This window comes from Heptranchias perlo, chromosome 4, assembly GCF_035084215.1.
Source record: "Heptranchias perlo isolate sHepPer1 chromosome 4, sHepPer1.hap1, whole genome shotgun sequence".
In the NCBI taxonomy this organism is placed as follows: Eukaryota; Metazoa; Chordata; class Chondrichthyes; order Hexanchiformes; family Hexanchidae; genus Heptranchias; species Heptranchias perlo.
In genome coordinates this window covers 94,392,059-94,411,913 of record NC_090328.1, presented here as the reverse complement: position 1 = coordinate 94,411,913, position 19,855 = coordinate 94,392,059, and the positions used below count along the sequence as shown (strand labels likewise).

Sequence of the window (19,855 nt, the reverse complement as noted above, 5' to 3'; positions counted from 1 at the left end):
CCAGGAACAACTTGAGGGGAAGGGTGAAAGTACTAAACCTTTCATTGGGATAATCAATGACAGTATAACACATGGTTAAATAGAGGTTCCAGCACATCAACAACAAACTTGCATTTACATAGTGGCTTTAACATAGAAACATCCCAAGGCTTGGTCAAAGAGATGGATTTTAAGGAAGGCCTTACAGGAGGATAGGGAGGTGAAAAGGCAGAAGGGTTTAGGGAGGGAAACCAAAGTGTGGCTGAAGGCACGACTGCCAATGATGGGGTACGATGTAGAAGAGGGCAGAGTCATAGGAATGGTGAGCTCAGGAAAGGGTATACGGTTGGAGGAGGTTACAGAGATGGGGAGAGGCAAGGCCATGAAGAGATTTAAATATGTCCATGTGAATTTTAAATTTGAGGTGTTGGGGGACTGGAAGCTAATATCCATGAGTGAGGACAGGGGTGATTGGTAATACGGGCATACGGGCTACAGTTTTGTATGAGCTGAAGTTTACATAGGATGTAGGATAGCATTGGGGAGCATTGGAATAGTTGAGTCTGAAGGTAACCAAGGTATGGATGAGGTTTCAGCAGCAGATGAACTGAGATGGGCGATGCTACGGATAGCTGAGGGTTTCATTAGCAGATGGGCTGAGGTGGCGGGGGGTGGGGGTGTGGGATGAAGGTGGGTGATGTTGCTGAGTTGGAAATTGTCAGTTTTTGTGATGGAGAGGATTATGGGGTCAGAAACTCACCTCAGGGTTAAATGGGGCACTGAACTGTGAGCAGTCTGGTTCAGCCTGAGACCATGACCAAAGAGGGGAAAGGAATCAGTGGCCAGGGTATGGAGTTTGTCATTGGGCCAAAGACAGTGGCTTTGGCCTTACCAATATTTAGCTGGAGGCAAGAAGCTAAGATGCTTCACAGAACTGTAAGAGGAAAAAAAAAACGTATGTTTATATTGGTTTTAGTAGCTCAATACAACAATTTAATATCCCGGATACAACAAAGGCTACGGGCCCCGACAACATCCCGGCTGTAGTGCTGAAGACTTCTGCTCCAGAACTAGCCGCACCTCTAGCCAAGCTGTTCCAGTACAGCTACATGACAATGTGGAAAATTGCCCAGGTATGTCCTGTCCACAAAAAGCAGGACTAATCCAATCCGGCCAATTACCGCCCCACCAGTCTACACTCAATCATCAGCAAAGTGATGGAAGGTGTTGTTGACAGTGCTATCAAGCAGCACCTGCTCACCGATGCTCAGTTTGGTTCCGCCAGGACCACTCAGCTCCAGACCTCATTACAGCCTTGGTCCAAACATGGACAAAAGAGCTGAATTCCAGAGGTGATAGTGACTGCCCTTGACATCAAGGCAGCATTTGACTGAGTGTGGCACCAAGGAGCCCTAGTCAAATTGAAGTCAATGGGAATCGGGACAAACTCTCCAGTGGCTGGAGTCATACCTAGCACAAAGGAAGATAGTAGTGGCTGTTGGAGGCCAATCATTTCAGCCCCAGAACATTGCTGCAGAAGTTCCTCAGGGCAGTGTCCTAGGCCCAACCATCCTCAGCTGCTTCATCAATGACCTTCCCTCCACCATAAGGTCAGAAATGGGGATGTTCGCTGATGATTGCAGAGTTTTCAGTTCCATTCACAACCCCTCAGATAATGAAGCAGTCCGTACCCGCATGCAGCAAGACCTGGACAACACCCAGGCTTGGGCTGATAAGTGGCAAGTAATATTCGTGCCAGGCAATGACCATCTCCAACAAGAGAGAGTCTAACCACCTCCCCTTGACATTCAATGGCATTACCATCGCCGAATCCCCCACCATCAACATCCTGGGGGTCACCATTGACCAGAAACTTAACTGGACCAGTCACATAAATACTGTGGCTACAAGAGCAGGTCAGAGGCTGGGTATTCTGTGGCGAGTGACTCACCTCCTGACTCCCCAAAGCCTTTCCACCATCTACAAGGCACAAGTCAGGAGTGTGATGGAATGCTCTCCACTTGCCTAGATGAGTGCAGCTCTAACAACACTCAAGAAGCTCAACGCATCCATGACAAAGCAGCCCTCTTGATTGGCACCCCATCCACCACACTAAACATTCACTCCCTTCACCACCGGCACACCGTGGCTGCAGTGTGTACCATCCACAGGATGCACTGCAGCAACTCACCAAGGCTTCTTCGACAGCACCTCCCAAACCAGCGACCTCTACCACCTAGAAGGACAAGGGCAGCAGGCACATGGGAACAACACCACCTGCACGTTCCTCTCTAAGTCACACATCATCCCAACTTGGAAATATATCACCGTTCCTTCATCGTCACTGGGTCATATCCTGGAACTCCCTACCTAACCGCACTGTGGGAGAACCTTCACCACATGGACTGCAGCAGTTCAAAAAGATGGCTCACCACCACCTTCTCGAGGGCAATTAGGGATGGGCATTAAATGCTGGCCTTGCCAGTGACACCCACATCCCATGAACAAATTTTTTAAAGTCAGTGAATGCTTCAGCCGAGGAAGGGCGATGATAGGTAGGAGAAAGGCTGTGTTGCAAAGGTGAAAGTATGTGGCCCAGGTGATTGATAGAAGGTGGGGCTTAATCTGAACTCAAGGTCTAATGACATCAAGACTACAAATGTACTAGTTGACCTGGATGGGTGGGGAGGGGGATAGCATCAGTGGCAATGGAGTGGAGTTCATGGTGGGGGCAAAGACAGTTTGCTTCCACCTTCCTAATGTTAACTCATCCAAGACCTTGATATGGACAAGCAGTCTGACCGTGAAGAGGCCATCATGTGGTTGTGAGAAATCCTTGAGAGGCAGAGTTGGGTATCATTAGTGTAGTGTGAAAGCTGACTGTACCTGCAGATGTTGCAGAGAGGCAGTATGTAGATGGAGGATGGGACTGAGGATAGATCTTTGCAGAACTAGAAGGTGATGGGTCAGGGAATTGAAGGGAAACCATTGCTGAAGATCCACTGGCTGTGTTTGGATAGATAGGAATGGAACTGTGAAAGGGGGAGTCCCATGGATTTAAACAACGGAGAGGCAGTTGTTACAGGAGGATTGTCAGCCATATTAAATGCTGCGGATAAGTTGAGGAAAATGCATCCTGGGCACAGTCACAAAGGATGTGATTCATGACTGCTTGAGTTGTTTAAGTTGAGAAAGTCAGAAGTTAGACAGGAGGGATCCAAATGGAGATTGGGAGAGATGGGAGGGAAAATATTGAAGGACCTTGGAGGGGAAATGGAGTTTGGGGGTGAAATGATAGTTGGAGAGGATGGATGGGTCAAAGATTGATTTTTGGGAAGCAGGGTGATTGATTAGGAGAGGGGAGGTGCCTGAGGTCAGGGAGCCATTAATGTCAGTGGAATGGAGCCGGGAAGGGAAGTTGATTGACAAGAGGGTTGAGGGAGTAGAGTGGGTGTTAAGACTGGGGAAGATGTGGGGCAGGAGGAAGTGGGGATTGTCTCGGGAGGTGAATGAGTCAGAGCTTCTTGCATTTGGTATTTGGGGGAAGAGGGTAGAGCGGCTGCGTGAAGAAGGATTTAAACAAAGAAAGACTTGCATTTATATAACGCATTTCATGACTTCAGGACGTCCCAAAGCGCATTAGTCAATTCAGTACTTTTTGAAGTGTAGTCACTGTTGTAAACTCCGTTCCCTAGCCAATGACTCCATCGCTCTCCCTGGCCACTGTCTGAGGCTGAACCAGACCATGCGCAACCATGGCGTCCTATTTGATCCCGAGTTGAGCTTCCGACCACATATCTGCTCCGTCACCGAGACCACCTACTTCCATCTCTGTAACGTCGCCTGTCTCCACCCCTACCTCAGCTCATCTGCTGAAACCCTGATCAATGCCTTTGTTACCTCTAGACTTGATTATTCCAATGCTCTTCTGGCCAGCCTCCCATCTTCCACCCTCTATAAATTTGAGCTCATAAAAAACTGTGCAACCCGTATCCTAACTTGCACCAAGTCCTGTTTGCCCATCACCTCTGTATTCACTTACCTACATTGTGCTCCCGGTCCAGAAACACCACGATTTTTAAAATTCTCATCCTTGTTTTCAAACCCCTCCATGGCCTCGCCCCTCCCTATCTCTGTAACCTCCTCCAGCCCTACAACCCTCCGAGATCTCTGCCCTCCTCCAGTTCAGGCCTCTTGCGCATCCCCAATTTTAATTGATCCACCATTGACAGACATGCCTAGGCCCTAAGCTCTTGAATTCCCTCCCTAAACCCCTCTGCCCCTCTCCTCCTTTTAAGGCACTCCTTAAAACCTACCTCTTTGACCAAGCTTTTGGTCACCTGTCCTAATATCTCCATATGTGGCTCGGTGTCAAATTTTGTTTGATTTCTCCTGTGGAGCACCTTGGGACATTTTACTACATTGAAGGCTCTATATAAATGCAAGTTTTTGTTGTAATGTAAGGAAATGTGGCAGCCAATTTGCACACAGCAAGGTCCCACAAACAGCAATGAGATAAATGACCAGATCATCTGTTTTTTAAAATGATGTTGACTGAGGGATAGATATTGGCCAGGACACTCCTCCTATTCAAAATAGTGCCACGGGATCTTTTACATCCAGCTAAGAGGGCAGACGGGGCCTCTGTTTAATGTCTCATCCAAAAGACAGCATTTTTTTAAATTCGTTCATGGGATGTGGGCATCGCTGGCGAGGCCGGCATTTATTGCCCATCCCTAATTGCCCTCGAGAAGGTGGTGGTGAGCCGCCTTCTTGAACCGCTGCAGTCCGTGTGGTGACGGTTCTCCCACAGTGCTGTTAGGAAGGGAGTTCCAGGATTTTGACCCAGCGACGATGAAGGAACGGCGATATATTTCCAAGTCGGGATGGTGTGTGACTTGGAGGGGAACGTGCAGGTGGTGTTTTTCCCATGTGCCTGCTGCCCTTGTCCTTCTAGGTGGTAGAGGTCGCGGGTTTGGGAAGTGCTGTCGAAGAAGCCTTGGCGAGTTGCTGCAGTGCATCCTGTGGATGGTGCACACTGCAGCCACTGTGCGCCGGTGGTGAAGGGAGTGAATGTTCAGGGTGGTGGATGGGGTGCCAATCAAGCGGGCTGCTTTATCTTGGATGGTGTCGAGCTTCTTGAGTGTTGTTGGAGCTGCACTCATCCAAGCAAGTGGAGAGTGTTACATTGCACTCCTGACTTGTGCCTTGTAGATGGTGGAAAGGCTTTGGGGAGTCAGGAGGTGAGTCACTTGCCACAGAATACCCAGCCTCTGACCTGTTCGCGTAGCCACAGTATTTATATGGCTGGTCCAGTTAAGTTTCTGGTCAATGGTGACCCCCAGTATGTTGATGCACTCTCAGTACTGCACTTAAGTGTCAGCCTGGATATATATGCTCTAGTCTTGAGTGGAATTTGACCCCATGACCTTTTGATTAAGAAGCGAGTATGCTACCAACTGAGCCACAGCTGACACCTGTAACAGTTGGTTGTGAGGAAAAAAGGAGCCTCGTGTCCTTCACCTTCAATGTGATCCAGCAGTAATGACTGAGGAGAGTCAAGCACGAGAGCACTTGACACAGCCCTGCTAGATCTGGCGATTGATGATTAGGCCACTTTTGCACCAGGCATGTTCAAGTTTGTGCCCCACTGACTTGGACAGAAAATGGGGGCAATTCCAGGAGGGGTAACAGGTGGGACACGATGATTCAGTGGGGACATGGGTGTCAACGGTAGAGGAAATAATTAAGCAGGTTGACAACGGCAGAGGTGGAGAGCCATGGGTTAGCAATAGGGAGTTTGTGATATTGAAGAAGCTGGAAATTTTTTCCAATGGGTGGATAGTGAGAATAGTGGGATTGGAGGAGGCAAGTGAGTGGCAAGGAAGTGATCGACAATTGCATAGTATGTGATCAACTGGTACAGAGGGATGAGGGGATTATCCAAGGATATTGGTGGGGGAGTCTGTATGAAGGGTGAGTGAGGAAAGACAGCAGGGCAATAAAGTCAGAGGAAAAAAGTACTAATTTTCTGGATTTATACACATCAAGGTTGATGCTGACTACACTGAAGATACAAAGCTAATTGAGCTGGACGAGTCGCAGAGAAGTGAGCACACTGTGTTTATAATGCCTCTGGAACCTCCACCGTCAGATGGCCAAGATCCACCAGGGAAATTTAGGTATTGTACCATGGTCCTAGTCAAAACCAATTTTATGTGCCTCTTGATGAAAATCTGTCATAGCAATCTGTTTTTTGTCCTTCTGTTCACCACCCTTATATAACATTTTTCCACAAGCAAAATTCTACCCAAACATATTGCAATAGAACAGTATATTCAATATTAACAGTTCCTTTTCCATACCATCCACGTCCTTAAAAATAAACTTGCATGATTAAAGGACAAAAAAGTCAATAATTTACAAAAATCATAAACTTCCCCATACCATTTTCCATCTAATCTCTCATGGTGTGTTTTCACCATCCCCAAATGCAAAATCAATAGCCTCCATTTTGCATACACCCACTCCTGCAAGTAGATCATGCTATACCATCTGAGCTCCAATAACTGCTCAACTCATGCTGAACATCATGAAATGCAAAGTGAAAATGCATTTTGCAGTAGACCAAGACTTGTACATGTTAATGACTCTTTCCCTTCCTGGTGCTGGCTGTTCTGTGGCTTTGGTACCATTATGAGAAATTGCTGCTGGAAAAGCCAATAATTAAGGATCACTGAAGGAAAAGAGTTCAGTTGGCAGAGATCACTGGAGACGAAGTGCCATGAGCAATGAGTGAGGAACAATAATAGATTCAAGAATGACAGCGAATTGAAGACAGATTAACAGAGGAGGGAGAGAATAACAGGAAAGGAATAAGTAAGACATCGGGGGGGGGGGGGGGAGGAGAGAGAGTAAAAGCTACACCAAGAGTAATTGAGAGTAACACAGGAGCGGGCTGAGGGGAAACCCCAGGCCCCTTGGTATACTGTGTTGGTTACTCTGAGCCTTTCTCTCTTGCTCTGTGTCTGTCAGCATATTCACAAAACCAGCTACATCTTGCACAGGTTTAAGACACTGAGGGATTTGAATCTGATTTGGAGGTGCTGTGTATTTAGTTTTAATGGAATTATTATGAATGAAGATGTAACGATCCGAAGTTCTGTATGACATGGTTTCTGTGATCTTCTCTAGGAGTAGCAAATGGGAAACCTCCTTAGCAGGGATTTAAAAATGGGGTGAAGTACTGGTCTAATTCAATGACTAATCTTATTGATCTTATTTATAACAAGTGGCCCTTGTTTCAGTTACATGTTGATTGCTGAAAGCTGATGCATTGTAGCCTCATAATAAACAAATGGGGGAACATCTAATGTGTTTGCTCCCTAAAACCTACCTCTTTGACCAAACTTTTGGTCACCTGTCCTAATATCTCTGTGGGTCGGTGTCAAAATTTGTCTAATGCTCCTGCGAAGTGTCTTGGGACGTTTTTACTATATTAAAGGCGCTATATAAATGCACGTTGTTGAGTTCTTTATGCTAAATATGACTGGTCACTTTTTATAAGAACTTCAATATTAAAAGTGGTTGACGCATTGAAAGCTGTTTAGTCTCTCTTCCTCCTCCCCCTAGTACACAGGTGAGCTGTTTAAAATACCAGCGATAGTGCATTGTTGAAGATACTGTAACCAGATGACCAACCAAGTATTCTTGCCTGCAATGTATACAGCTGAGCAATGCATCAGGAAAGATGAAGGGATTGCTGGGCAACAGACTTGCTGACTGCTTTTCTGGCATAGTTGACAAGTCTTAATTGCAGACCCAACAAGTTGTCCGCTGAAACGCCGAGCTACAGTCACAGTGCTAACTGCTGCCACAATTGTTAGTTTATCCTTCTCAATTTTACTGATTTAAACTTGCATTAGCACTAAGGTTAGTAAGCTATTAATCAGTTCGTTGCCACCTTCTGTTCAATCAATGAAATTGAAGAGGACAGTGAGCTGATGAACAGTGGTTGTTAGTGCTATGATTGCTACTGGAAACTTTTGGGGGAACAACTCATTTGTTACACCTGATTTATTCCCTTAGTGAGTACAGTTACAGTGAGGTTTAATAACTGTCTCAACCCAAGATTTTTTTAAAAAGTAGAATTGGTGCGTCACTGGTAATGGGGGAGAGGGGTCCCTCATTGGTTCAATAGCCTATTTGGTAACTAGATACTGTGTGCAATTCAAGGTATCAGCACATGATCAGTACACAACTGCTTTTAATTAATTGCATACAGGAAAAAAGTTGACCCAAAGTATGGTAATCTGTATATCCACCATTCTTGCACAGTATTTCACATGAAATTCATTATGACACAATATATTGAGGCACAGGGTTTTGTCAAGTATAGGACAAATTGAAGTGACTTTGTTGAGGTATACAGCTGTGCGCAAATTGGCTACATAAGTAACTACAATTCAAAATTAATTGCACATGAAGCACTTTAGAATATCCTGGACGTGATAACTTGCTATTTAATGCTAGTCCTATTGCAAGTTTTGAGTAGGGAGAAAATATTAAGTGGGATTCATGTAGCCTGAGTGAGTTGAGGCTTTTTTCATTTAGAGAGCAACTTTTACTTTTCAATCAAGGGCATCAGAGGTGCCTTATCACTTGGACATGTGCTGTTCTGAATTGATTTAAACTTTACACCTGTGACTTTTGATTACAATACAGGGATACAGATTTTAGGTTTCTGATCAACTTTCACATCTCCAAAATAAAAAGTGGTATCCATACTGTAAACATTGTATGTGTGTGTTTTAGTTGAATGTTGGTCTCTTGTTTGACTAAGACCAGTTTACAGGAATTTTAAATTAATATGGGTCAACAGTAACAGTGTGTAAGAAAATTAGGAATTGTAGTATCCCATCTCTTAGTGCCCCAGACATTTAGCAAGAGGGTGATTTTGAGGGGAGCATGGTTCAGCATCTCTGTGAAAACAAGGACAGTTTACACAGCAGAACATCAAGGATGATGAGGCCAACATTCCATAAAATAGATAACATTGACGTCAGACGGTGATCTATACCAAAACAAGAGAGGTGACCAAGATCCTATGCATTCCTCAGAGGAACAAACAGCTTGTAAACAGAGATGAAGGTTGAGGTTATTTGTTATGTTACAGAAAACAGCGTATCTTGAGTTGCTAACATGGCGTCAGCATGGTGGGATGACTTATGATAGACGATAACACCAGCGATGCTTATGTAAAGAATGTAGCAGCCGAATAGTATAAAGATAGGGCAGGCTCCCTCCCAAAAGTTAGAGCTATCGAGAGGACAATCGGAAGTCCATTGTCACAGGCAGCGTACGGAGGCAACGTCTGATCATCTTGGGTCTGCCAGAACCAGCATGTATTACCTGCTTGTCATTTAATGTAATCTGAAGACAGTCATAATACTGTTGCTAGTCAATATATTAGAGCTTGTTGTTTAATAACCACTTGTGCCCGAATCATGCGGAAAGTTATTGTCGAAGGATTAACAACCCTTTTGTTGCAACAGTAAGGAAAAATCCACCAACACGTTGCTACACCAGAAATGGTGAAGTATCTTACTTTGTTCCCTTAAGAAATGTGCAGCATTTTGAGATGGCACTTTTGTTTGGGGGAGGGGAGGTAATCTGAGAGCTCAAACTGACACATTTTGCATTACAAAATTGTTTCCATTGGTAGTGGTTCTGTAAGACAGCCCAGTTGCCTTGCTGCTGAAGCTACGTTTTTTACACTGCCTAGATTTGTCATCATTGGATAACTGCACAGATGCAAAATCCCCATATTAGCAGTTGTGGCAAAGTTGTATTTGCATACACTTCAGCAATATGGAAGCTGCATTGTTGACCTTTCAGCAACAATACCCACCATGATTGATCTAACTTAAGACCTGCAACTGGCAGCTATTTATATTTGCTGCTTGTGGCACACTAGCTCGTTCCTCCTAAGGGGAGTTTTGATGTCACTGACCTTACTGTACCTATTTTATAGAGCTGCATCTGTTGGTGCTTTTCTTGCAAAAAGCAACCCCATAAACTAAATTGGATATTAAATGAAACTTATATTGACTGAGAGTCAGAAGGTTCAATTTTAAAAAAAAAATTGTTTGATGTAGAAGATGGAGAACATGAATCTGAAATTATGTGGTGCAATATTAGTAACATACGGGTTCTTACAAAATTTGTCTTATCCACTATTTTAAGAGAGGTTTAACCTGTTAATTTTAAATGAAATGTACCTCTTAAAACAGCTGTCAATTTCATTTTTTCTGTTAACTTGTTAATTATATTGCAACCCTTGTATATATTATCTTGTGGTTTGTTAAAACTATTATAAACAAATGAGAATATGCAAAAACTTTCCATGAACTTCCATTTGAATTTTTATTTCAGCTATAAAACTTTCCCAGTGCTTAAACCAGAGCTGTTTGACAGACCACAGGAATTTAAAATGCCCATCAGACTTTTAACTGGAGCTACTATCCCCAGCAGTCCAGCCCTCATGGCAAAAAGAACTAAACAGGTGAGGAAAGTTTTATGTGCAGGCCTAATCAATAGTACTTTGTTAATACAGATTCCTGTTAACATCTTAGCATTTCATTTGTGTGTTCTACAGTAAACATGTCCTGTTGCTAGGAATAACAAGGTAGCACAATATTTTGTAGAAATGGGGCTTTCTAATATGAAAATTTATTAACATTATATAGTACTAAAACTTAATATTTATGTCAGACTTTGGCTAAGTCTGAAGGTGCTTACTTTATCAAGTTAATAAAATTGAGAGTGAAAGCTAAAGAATTGGAAGACCTACATTGAGAATTTTTTGGGGTGAAGCTAAAGTACTGTAACATTGTTGTATAGCTGCATACTGGAGAAATGATCAATATTTTGCTTCACAGGAGATAAAAACTGCCCAGAAAATTGCCAAGAAATACTTCTCAATCCCTGCACTTTGGTCCAAGTGCTTGTTCAGCCATTGTTACAGTCTTTGGTTCATTTGCTTGCCAGCCTATGTCAGGGTCTCCCATTCCAAGGTCCGAGCGCTGCAGCAAGCATACAGTGTTCTCATCAAGATGAGAAATATGAAAGTGGATCCACTGGATGAGGCAAGTGCACATTTCATCTCAATAAAAATTTGCAGTTAAGTTCAAGAATACAGCTGTGCAATTTTATACACATTGCTATTCATTTGTTCATTATCCTTTAGTTTGAGCTTTGGTTAGTTGTGCATTATAATGAAACCCAAGAAAATCCAGTGTACTAAAATTTATGAAGAGCACTGTAGCCAACTCAAATGTTTCAAGATTGTTCTGCAAGTTTTATTTGAGAAATGTTTCAACAGCAGTATTGTATGAAACTGAGCTGTATTTCTGCTGGTACTATTTTCATTCTGTTCTGCGCACAAATGGAATTCACTTTTTTTTTTCTTTATCATGTATAGGTGTGTTACAGAGTTTTGATGCAATTGTGTGGACTCTTGGGCCACCCAGTGCTAGCTGTTAGAGTTCTGTTTGAAATGAAAAATGCAGGTCTGCAACCGAATGCCATTACTTATGGTTATTACAACAAAGTAAGTTCAAAACTAAATCTGTTTGCATTGTGTGGTGCAGAAATGTTATTGTGAATGATTTTTTGTGATGACAAATTATGGGCCAAATAGCTTTCCTCATCTGTAAAGATCTTGTGAATTGTAACTTTGTATTGTGGGGTTGCCACCAGAACGCAACTGGTACACTCAAGTCATTTTATTTTGGATCATTATAGCAAACAGAAAGAGATGACTTTCTCAGTCTGGGCTAGCTTTACCACAGATGTCTGAAGTGAACAAATTCAGCAACACCAAACTGGTGAAGTGCAGTGTTGGACCCTGTGAGGACGCCCATACTCACAGTTGCCAAACCTTCCGCATTGCCTGGGGATTTCCCAGGCACTGATGCTGGAAGCCCGGATGAACTTCGTTTTTTAAATTTCTACCGCAGCAGTGCCCCCCTCTTTTTCTCCCCCCTCCCCCCCCACCCTGCTCCATGATGTCACCGGCTTGATGACTGCATCAAGTGGGAAGCAGCCTGTAAAGGAGTAAGTGAAATCTGGGGACTAGACTGTGGATAAGTTGTGAAAGAATGTGTACACTGGTGGGCAAATGGGGAACAAGGGCATGAAGACTTGGGATTCTCACTGAAATAACCAAGAGGTAAGAGAGAAAGAAGGTTTTTGAACTGAGGGCTATTATACCATGGGTGCTTTTGAGGCAGAGACCAGACTATTATTTAAAAGGGAATGGATGTATTTGGAAAGGAGCAATATAAAAGGTTCTTGGACAATTGGAGTTACAGGAGAGAGCGCCAGCATTGGGAGCCGAATGGCGGCCTCCTGTGCTGTAATTTCTATCATTCCTATGAAAACTCTCCGTTACTGAGTCCGAGCACAGAATGGTTTAGAAATGGTGCGGAGCTGAATCTGGGATGATATACCCGATGAGAAGTGGTCCAAACACTGAGCCTACTGCCCTTTGTGCGATCGCTCTGTTTGGTTCAGGTCGGTCTGAGCTGGCCAGTTGACTTGTGAAGTCCAAGTACAGATTGGCTCCCAGTTCAGAATTGTCACCTTTGCAAAGAACCTGAGTCGAAACCAGAGTCCAAACAGACAGGGAGAGAGATGGGGCTTGTTTAAAAATGGCATCGACTGGGGAGCCTGACTGCGCCTTTTCCAATGCAGGGGGATTCTGGCTGTAGTTTCAGGGTGAATATTAGCGGGTTATAGGATTACTACTAGTTACAGGTGGGATATCGGGCCTGCATTACACCTATTACTTTGTTACTTAGACTCAATGAGTTATTTGATTCCTGTTGGTTATGAGTGGAGTCTTGAGTGTTAACAGTATTGCTTTAAGTTACTGGTGGAATCAAAGTTCTTTCCACCTCTGATTTCCCTCTGCGATTCCCTCCGCCACCTTCGATTTTCCCCTCTTCCCTGCTCTTTGTTTCCCTTCTTCACCTGCTCACGGGTGGCCTCCTAGTTCTCTGAACTTCTTGCACAACAGCTGCTGGTGTGAAACCACGTGCAAAGATACTTAACTACAGGGACCCAATCTTTCTAAGGTAAATGCAGTAATATTTGCTGGTTTCACACTGTCAGAACTCCAGGAATACCTCCAACCAGAGTTGGCAACCCTATACACACCATGTGGGGAACATGGAGTAAATAGGCAGCAGACGTCTGCTGAAGTTGTGATCTGGTCCCTGCTAACCACATGGTTCTATACAGGGACCCTTCACAAGTGAGATATACTAGTCGTGTTATTTGTACAGGCCAATCAAATGTCTGCTGGTAGGTTTTATAACTGATTTTACAACTTTAAAAAAAAATTTCAACCAATGTTTTAGTTTTTAAAATTGCTTTCTTCAAATTGAGTTATTTTCTGGACGGCATTGAAATGCACTTGAGATTGCACATTTAAGTGTTTGATACATAGAAGTAACTAAATGTTCAAGATTGCAAAGCTTGGGTGTACTTCATGCTCACCTAGAAGTTATGAGTTTGATTTCCAAGACTGTAGGTTAGCCAACACACATCCTTGGGATACGTTTCCTTAGGCCACACTTGTTCCTGATGGAGGAACGGTTGGTAGAGACGAGTTACTGGTGGAATCGAGGTTCCTTCCACCTCTGATTTTCCCCCACAAATCCCACCCCCCACCTTTGATTACGCCTACTGATTTTCACCACTTGTGGTTATATTGTACTGCATGTACCAGTTTGAGACTGGTCCCCACTGTAGAGCATTGCGAACCAACAGTGTAGAGATATCTAGACTGATATTTTCTGGTCAGGCAAAGCGGGTGTTTGTGTATGTATAGTTACATGTGCAGAGGCTTGCTTAAATTCTGGCTATATTGTAAACTTTACGAAGTTAGTTACATTTTCATTGCCAGGGATTGTTTAAGTTTGCTTCGTTGTACTGTATCTGGTGCTGTGAGAACACCTCCTTGAGGTAGTACCACTTTCTTTTCCCTGAATTCAGTGCGCGATCAGATTGTTAACTTTAATTTCCGGATATTGCAGTCTTTGCTAATAATGCAACAGTTTGAATCATTGCAGAAACAGCAGTATAACTTGGCCTCGGGTCATCCTGCATTAGCTGTTCCTGTCAAAAAGGTGTAGCCTCACAGTCTAATTGTCAGAGCTGGAGGAGCACATTTTGAATGGAAAAAATAAAATAATTGTGTAGCGGGTATTAGAATACATTTTAAACAAGACTAAAGTTGTGAAAGTATTTCTGATATTACCTCTGAGCTTGTGGGTGATGCAATTTTTTGCAGGCTGTTTTGGAGAGTCCCTGGCCCAGCAGTAATCGCAGCGGTTGCTTTTTGTGGACAAAAGTGCGGAATGTGGTTCGTGGTGTTGCGCAGTTTCGCCAAACTTTTAAAAAATCGAACTCTTCAAATGCCCAAGTTCCACTGACCTCAGGTAACCCTTTTAAAGGAGAGAAGTTGATCGATATTGTGTGTTGGAAAATTTTTTAAAAAGTGATGGGGTGACCCCTGTGATTTTTGGAATGGGCTGGGAGTGTGGGGCAGGTGAGCGGTTCTGTTGATCTCCGTAAATTATGCAGCTGTTTGGTGACTTGAAGGGCTGATAGGGCGTAACCAAATGTTGTCTCCTGGTTTATTGTACAACTTTTTCCTTAGATTTTAAACTCTCTAGTTTGCTGAAAGGAAAAAAAAAGGTGGTGTAACATCCTCGATCTGCAATGTGCAGTGCACCAATAAGCAAGTGAGCCAGATGGAGCAAGTGGGGCTGGAGCTTCAAGTAATACCTTTCCAAATCGTATAGTACCTTTCACTCACCTAGCAAGTCTAACTGAAAATGACAATGCAATTAGCTGCTTGAAGAGATATCTTTGGACCATTCAGCTAATGTTTGAAAGCAGTGCTGCATATTCCAGCTAATGAAATTGCAATTTATTGAGTGAAATGATTTCATCAGGTAGGAGAGTACATAACAGTGGCCAATTTTTTTTTAAAAAACAGGCAGATGACTGTCCTAGGCCCTGTTGCAAGGCTGTGGAACGAAAGAAATGTTGAATCATTTTTTAATTTGTCTTAAGTGCAAATTAATGCTAACATACTGGCAGGAAGGGAGAACTGATGTGAACAGAAATGGGAGCTGAGGAAATAAGAAGTAGATCATAACAGGGAAGCTCACTAAACTGGAAGAACCAGATTTAGGGGGAAGTGAATAAATAATTGAATTTGGGGATAGAATGGAATCCAGTTATAATGAAGCTGGACAGATTCCCAAATGGTGACCATAACTCTTGATTTCAGCAAGGCATCGAAGATTTAAACAGTTGATGCACTATGTAGAATGGTACTATTAGAGAGCCCAAAGAATAAAGGATTACCACCACCTTTCCCTCCTTGCTATTTTTCTGGGGAGTCCTGCACAAACTGATCAGGACATTACCTTTATTGGAATTGTGAACTGATAAGTGTGGTGAGCTCAGCGGGGCGTCTGGGACCTTGGTGAACGATGGACCAACAGTTTATTGCCTTAACCAATGAGATTTAAGGATAAAGAAATAGAATAACGAGGGAGAAGGAAATCGGGTTAAAGTCAAATTATTTATATATATATAAATAAAAAAATAAATAAAGGGAAAGAAAGATTGCATAGGGAGAGAAAAGTGAGGAAAAGTAAGAAAAAAAATTAAAAAACCTCTAGGAACAAGTTACTACCTGCAGGAGTGAGGCGTCAGTTTCAGTTGTTCCCTTTCAGGACCGGAGAGGTTGAGTGACATTGCAGGATCATAAATCTGGTCATTAAAAGGGTCCTTGCGTCACTACGTACCGATCCTAACCTTTTGCAGGGAGTTTAATTCGTTTTAACAGCACAAATCCAGCAATTTCTTGAAACTCATGGGGAGGTTGACTGTGAGCTCCTGGTTTCGCGAGGCTAACGACGGAGCGGTGCAAATCAGCCAGCAATTTGTGGCGATTCGCAACTCACAGGATATCTCTTCCTCGCCACAAAATGCTGGGTTATTTACACGTCAATAATGGCGTGCGCATTAAACTTGGCGTTACTTTCCCAGCAAATTATGGGCTATTGTTCTAGAAAGGAAATTGAGGATATCCAGGTAATGAAATGGTACTGAGTCTGAGTGATTTTTATTGAGAATGGGAACTCCACTGTTTGTAAAGCGAGCGAGGAAGTTTGCACAGAACATGTGTATGTTTTGAAGATGGTTTTAATTGTTACTACTTCTGAGTTTTCTGCTGGAGTACTGCGTTGCAAAGGAAAATGGCAGGGAATGTTCGCCTATGATGCTGCTTTGGAGCACTTTATAATTAGCTTAGCACTGGGGAAAGCCTTGGAAGGAATTGCTTGCCCAGATACTTGATGTGGAGTGGTGATTGATGCGGGAGATTCAGCAAGATGGGTGGAAATTAACTTGCGAGTCAGGACGAAAAGAGCTGGTTTCATTTTTGTAACTTTTTTGGTATGGTGCAGAGCATCAATACTATGCTGCAACATGGTAGGAAGTGGTTCACACCTGGAATAATCTTCAAGGTGAGATCCAGATCTCAGCTAAGTTACTGGAGGTGATGAGCGGAGGCTATCTGTGCACCACTTGAAGGGAGGCAGATTCCAAGGCCGATCATGCTCACATACTGCCAAGAGACCAGCCATGGAGCAGCATGCTTAAGGCCTGAGCAGTTTTTTTTAAGCTAGGACTCTTAGATGGGGGTCATGCATTGAAAATCTTAGAAATCAATTGAGGAAAAAATGTAAATATGTAAAGGCTTTTCCATCAAGGAAAAAGGTTTTAAATGTAGGCTTTGCATTGTTTACAACTGCCATGCCTGTTCCTTAACCTGATGTTCATTCTTAGTGGTAAATTTCACCAGGCACCTACATAGTTGATTTTTAGAAGAAATGTTACTATAAAAATTACTGTTTAGTGTACAATACAGTGTATTGTTAAATTCCGCCCTGCCCAATTTTGTCATATTTGGAGGCCATTTGCCACTGTCTGTAGTCCTGCAGCTGGATGGCTCAGATGGTCTGGACTGTGGATTTCACTACTTCCACTATTAATACTACCTTTTACTTCTAATACTGGACTCTGCCACATCAACAAAAGGTACAGATTGGGTGGAGTAAATTGAAAGTTATCATTCGCTGATGGAAACCCTTTCCAAAGTTATTCTGTGGCAGTCTACTGTTGCAATTAGTGATTGGAATAATTGGAAGCTGTGGTCACTCAAACTGGGAATTGAGTAGCACGTAACCAAACAATTGGACTGCCCCTGAGTGTATGTTATTGGGTGGTACTTACTAATGAATTTTTTGCTGCCCACTAATTTGATTTCTTAACTGATCTTATAAATCATGCTCCTGTTCGGCAAGCAGGCAGGAGAATTGCTGCCTGTTCTTTCCCAAATTTTCTCTGTAGCAGAGTGCTGTAAATTTCGAGAGACTGGCCCAGGGTGGTAATGTCATGTGTTTTGTGTTTCCCTCCATTTTATTATGATCTAAGAAATGTGATTGAATTTGAATGTAACCTGGAAATAGTTCATTAACTTTTAACCGCTATAAGTACTTGGTTAGTCTTTGCTTAGCAATTCCTGTGACCAATTGAACACTGTTTCTGTAAATAAGACTGAATAGTGCAAGAATTGATGCTTTGGATTTCAGAGGGTTAAAATTTGCTGTATTCTTGTATCATTTTCAGTGCAACTTAAGTTTAAAAGAAATGGGTTTTGATTCGAAATATGGTGCGTGAGAGAAAACCTTTCTTAGATAAGTTTGTGAACAAACTTAAAAAATGCTGCCGTTTTGGAATATGGAGCAGAAACTTCTTTTGTTGAACATACATTTTATTTGAGAATTATTGTTTAATAAAAAAGTGGTAGCTTTGGTGGCTTTCCTCCCTTGAAGGTTTCTTATGCAAGTTTTTTCCATTTGTTTTTACTTTTCCATACCTCATTTGATGTTATGAACAGGTGGAAGTGATACGGATGCTGTGAGCCATGGTAGCGTGGATAGTTCTAATGATGCTAACAATGGAGAGCATGTGCTGTTCGTCAGAGACCTAATCAGACTAGATTCCACTGATAATCACGGTAGCACAGGTATTGACTTTTGAGTTGCACTCGCTCTAGTAGTGATGTTCATACAGTCCACAAATGATTTTTTTTTATAGCAGTGACAGTTATTCCTAACATCGTCCGGCACTCGCTCTCCTAAAGCTCCCTTCTGCTTGCTTTTTTTGAGCAGAGATTAGTTATCTCGAGTGTGGAAAGCTCCTTGATCTGGACTTCTAATTTTCCTTCCTTTTGCTACTTGTCAATAAATTTTGCAGCATGCAGCATACTTTATCCTGTGATTGCAATGCCTCGTTTGCAGTGGGGATTTGGCTTTCAACTTGGGTTAATTCCTGCTGATTGAATTAAATAGCATCTTTACCTTTTGTATTACCACCTCCTTTTGCACTTATTCTTGCTCACTTGGTGTATTTCTCACTTTTGTTTCCCTTTGTGTCCCCCTGTCTGGCTTGGTTTCTACTAGAGCGTCTTGATTTTTTAATGTATATTTTAATGTGTATATTTTTTAATGTACATTTACCTGTAGAAAACCGCAATTCCAAATTGTTGTCCAAAATTCTGACCAAGTTTGGCTTGCAGGTGGATGCCAGTTAACAGGAAAATTAATTTAATAATTTTAATGTTTGCATTAGAATGTGTCCTTGTTAGTAAAATACAAAGGAACACTCTGAGTAGTTTACTAAATGCTACCAGAGCTGAACATGTATTTTGTATAAAGAAACTAAAAGTGGCACCACTTATTTGGAGGCCCTCCAGTGGAGAGTTGTGATCTTAGGTGTCTAGTCACATCCAGAGCCATTCGATTTGTATGTTGGTCAAACCAGCTTTTCCTGCCTTGGACACTTAGGTTTGTACAAACAAACCTTAGGTCAGGACTCTTTGGCACTTATTAGAGTAGCTTTAGGTGGGGCCAAAGACCTAAGTGGCAGATCTCTATGGGAGGGAAATAAATCTGGAACTTATGGAAATTGAATATATCTTCCATCAGGCTATGTTGCCACCATTTCTTATTGTAATATGTAATATAGGGAAGTGCCTTGTACTGGAAGTATTGCTACTTTTTCCCCATTTAATATTGTGTACAAATGGATGTTAAGGAGCATACTTCATTGTAACTGGTTATTTATTTTAAGTTAAACTATTAGCATATCCCAAGAAATGTAATGAAATAAGTTAAATGCTACTTAGAAAGCATGTCACCTGTCATCATACCTGGACACGCCTATTAATCTTCAAAATATTAAATGCACAGCAATGTCAGAAGATTATAATATGATTTTGAAGTTTGTTTTAAAAGTCTGACAATTACACACCACTGAAGAATTCCCAGAAAACAATACTAGATAAATATAACCTTATTTCCTGTTTTATGGGCTTTTGTACTGGTTGGATTTTTGTCCAAAGTGTTCAGACGAAAACTAAGGTGTCCTGCCTTGGGTTCAAAGGAAATGTAAATAAACTTTGTCATACACAGTACAGAAAGATTGCACAAATGACATTGTCTTGTAATTATAACTTCAGGAAGATTTTAAAATGTGATAGAAAGACAACTCCTTTAAACTGAGATTTATGTAAATATTAATGTATGTTGCATGTTCACAAGGGAGAACTCACTACGTATTAATGGTTTTAAGAACTCTCAATTTCCAATGAAAGATACAAAATGGCATTGTTTTTTCTGTACTTGGATGGTTCACACATGGGAAGCATTTATTTTGTTCAAAC

At 42.2% G+C, this 19,855-nt stretch overlaps 1 protein-coding gene across 3 annotated transcripts in view; it reads left to right on the top strand.

Annotated features, from left to right (window-relative positions):
- The window catches only part of dennd4c (DENN/MADD domain containing 4C), a 201,815-nt gene that overhangs the window by 147,119 nt on the left and 34,841 nt on the right, over window positions 1-19,855 (top strand). For all 3 annotated transcript variants that reach the window (XM_067983316.1, XM_067983317.1, XM_067983315.1), the window contains exons 15-20: window positions 6,031-6,161; window positions 10,414-10,543; window positions 10,920-11,126; window positions 11,462-11,590; window positions 14,339-14,486; window positions 18,029-18,157. In XM_067983316.1, the coding sequence (XP_067839417.1) occupies window positions 6,031-6,161; window positions 10,414-10,543; window positions 10,920-11,126; window positions 11,462-11,590; window positions 14,339-14,486; window positions 18,029-18,157 (874 nt within the window). The remainder of the gene's footprint in view (window positions 1-6,030; window positions 6,162-10,413; window positions 10,544-10,919; window positions 11,127-11,461; window positions 11,591-14,338; window positions 14,487-18,028; window positions 18,158-19,855) is intronic.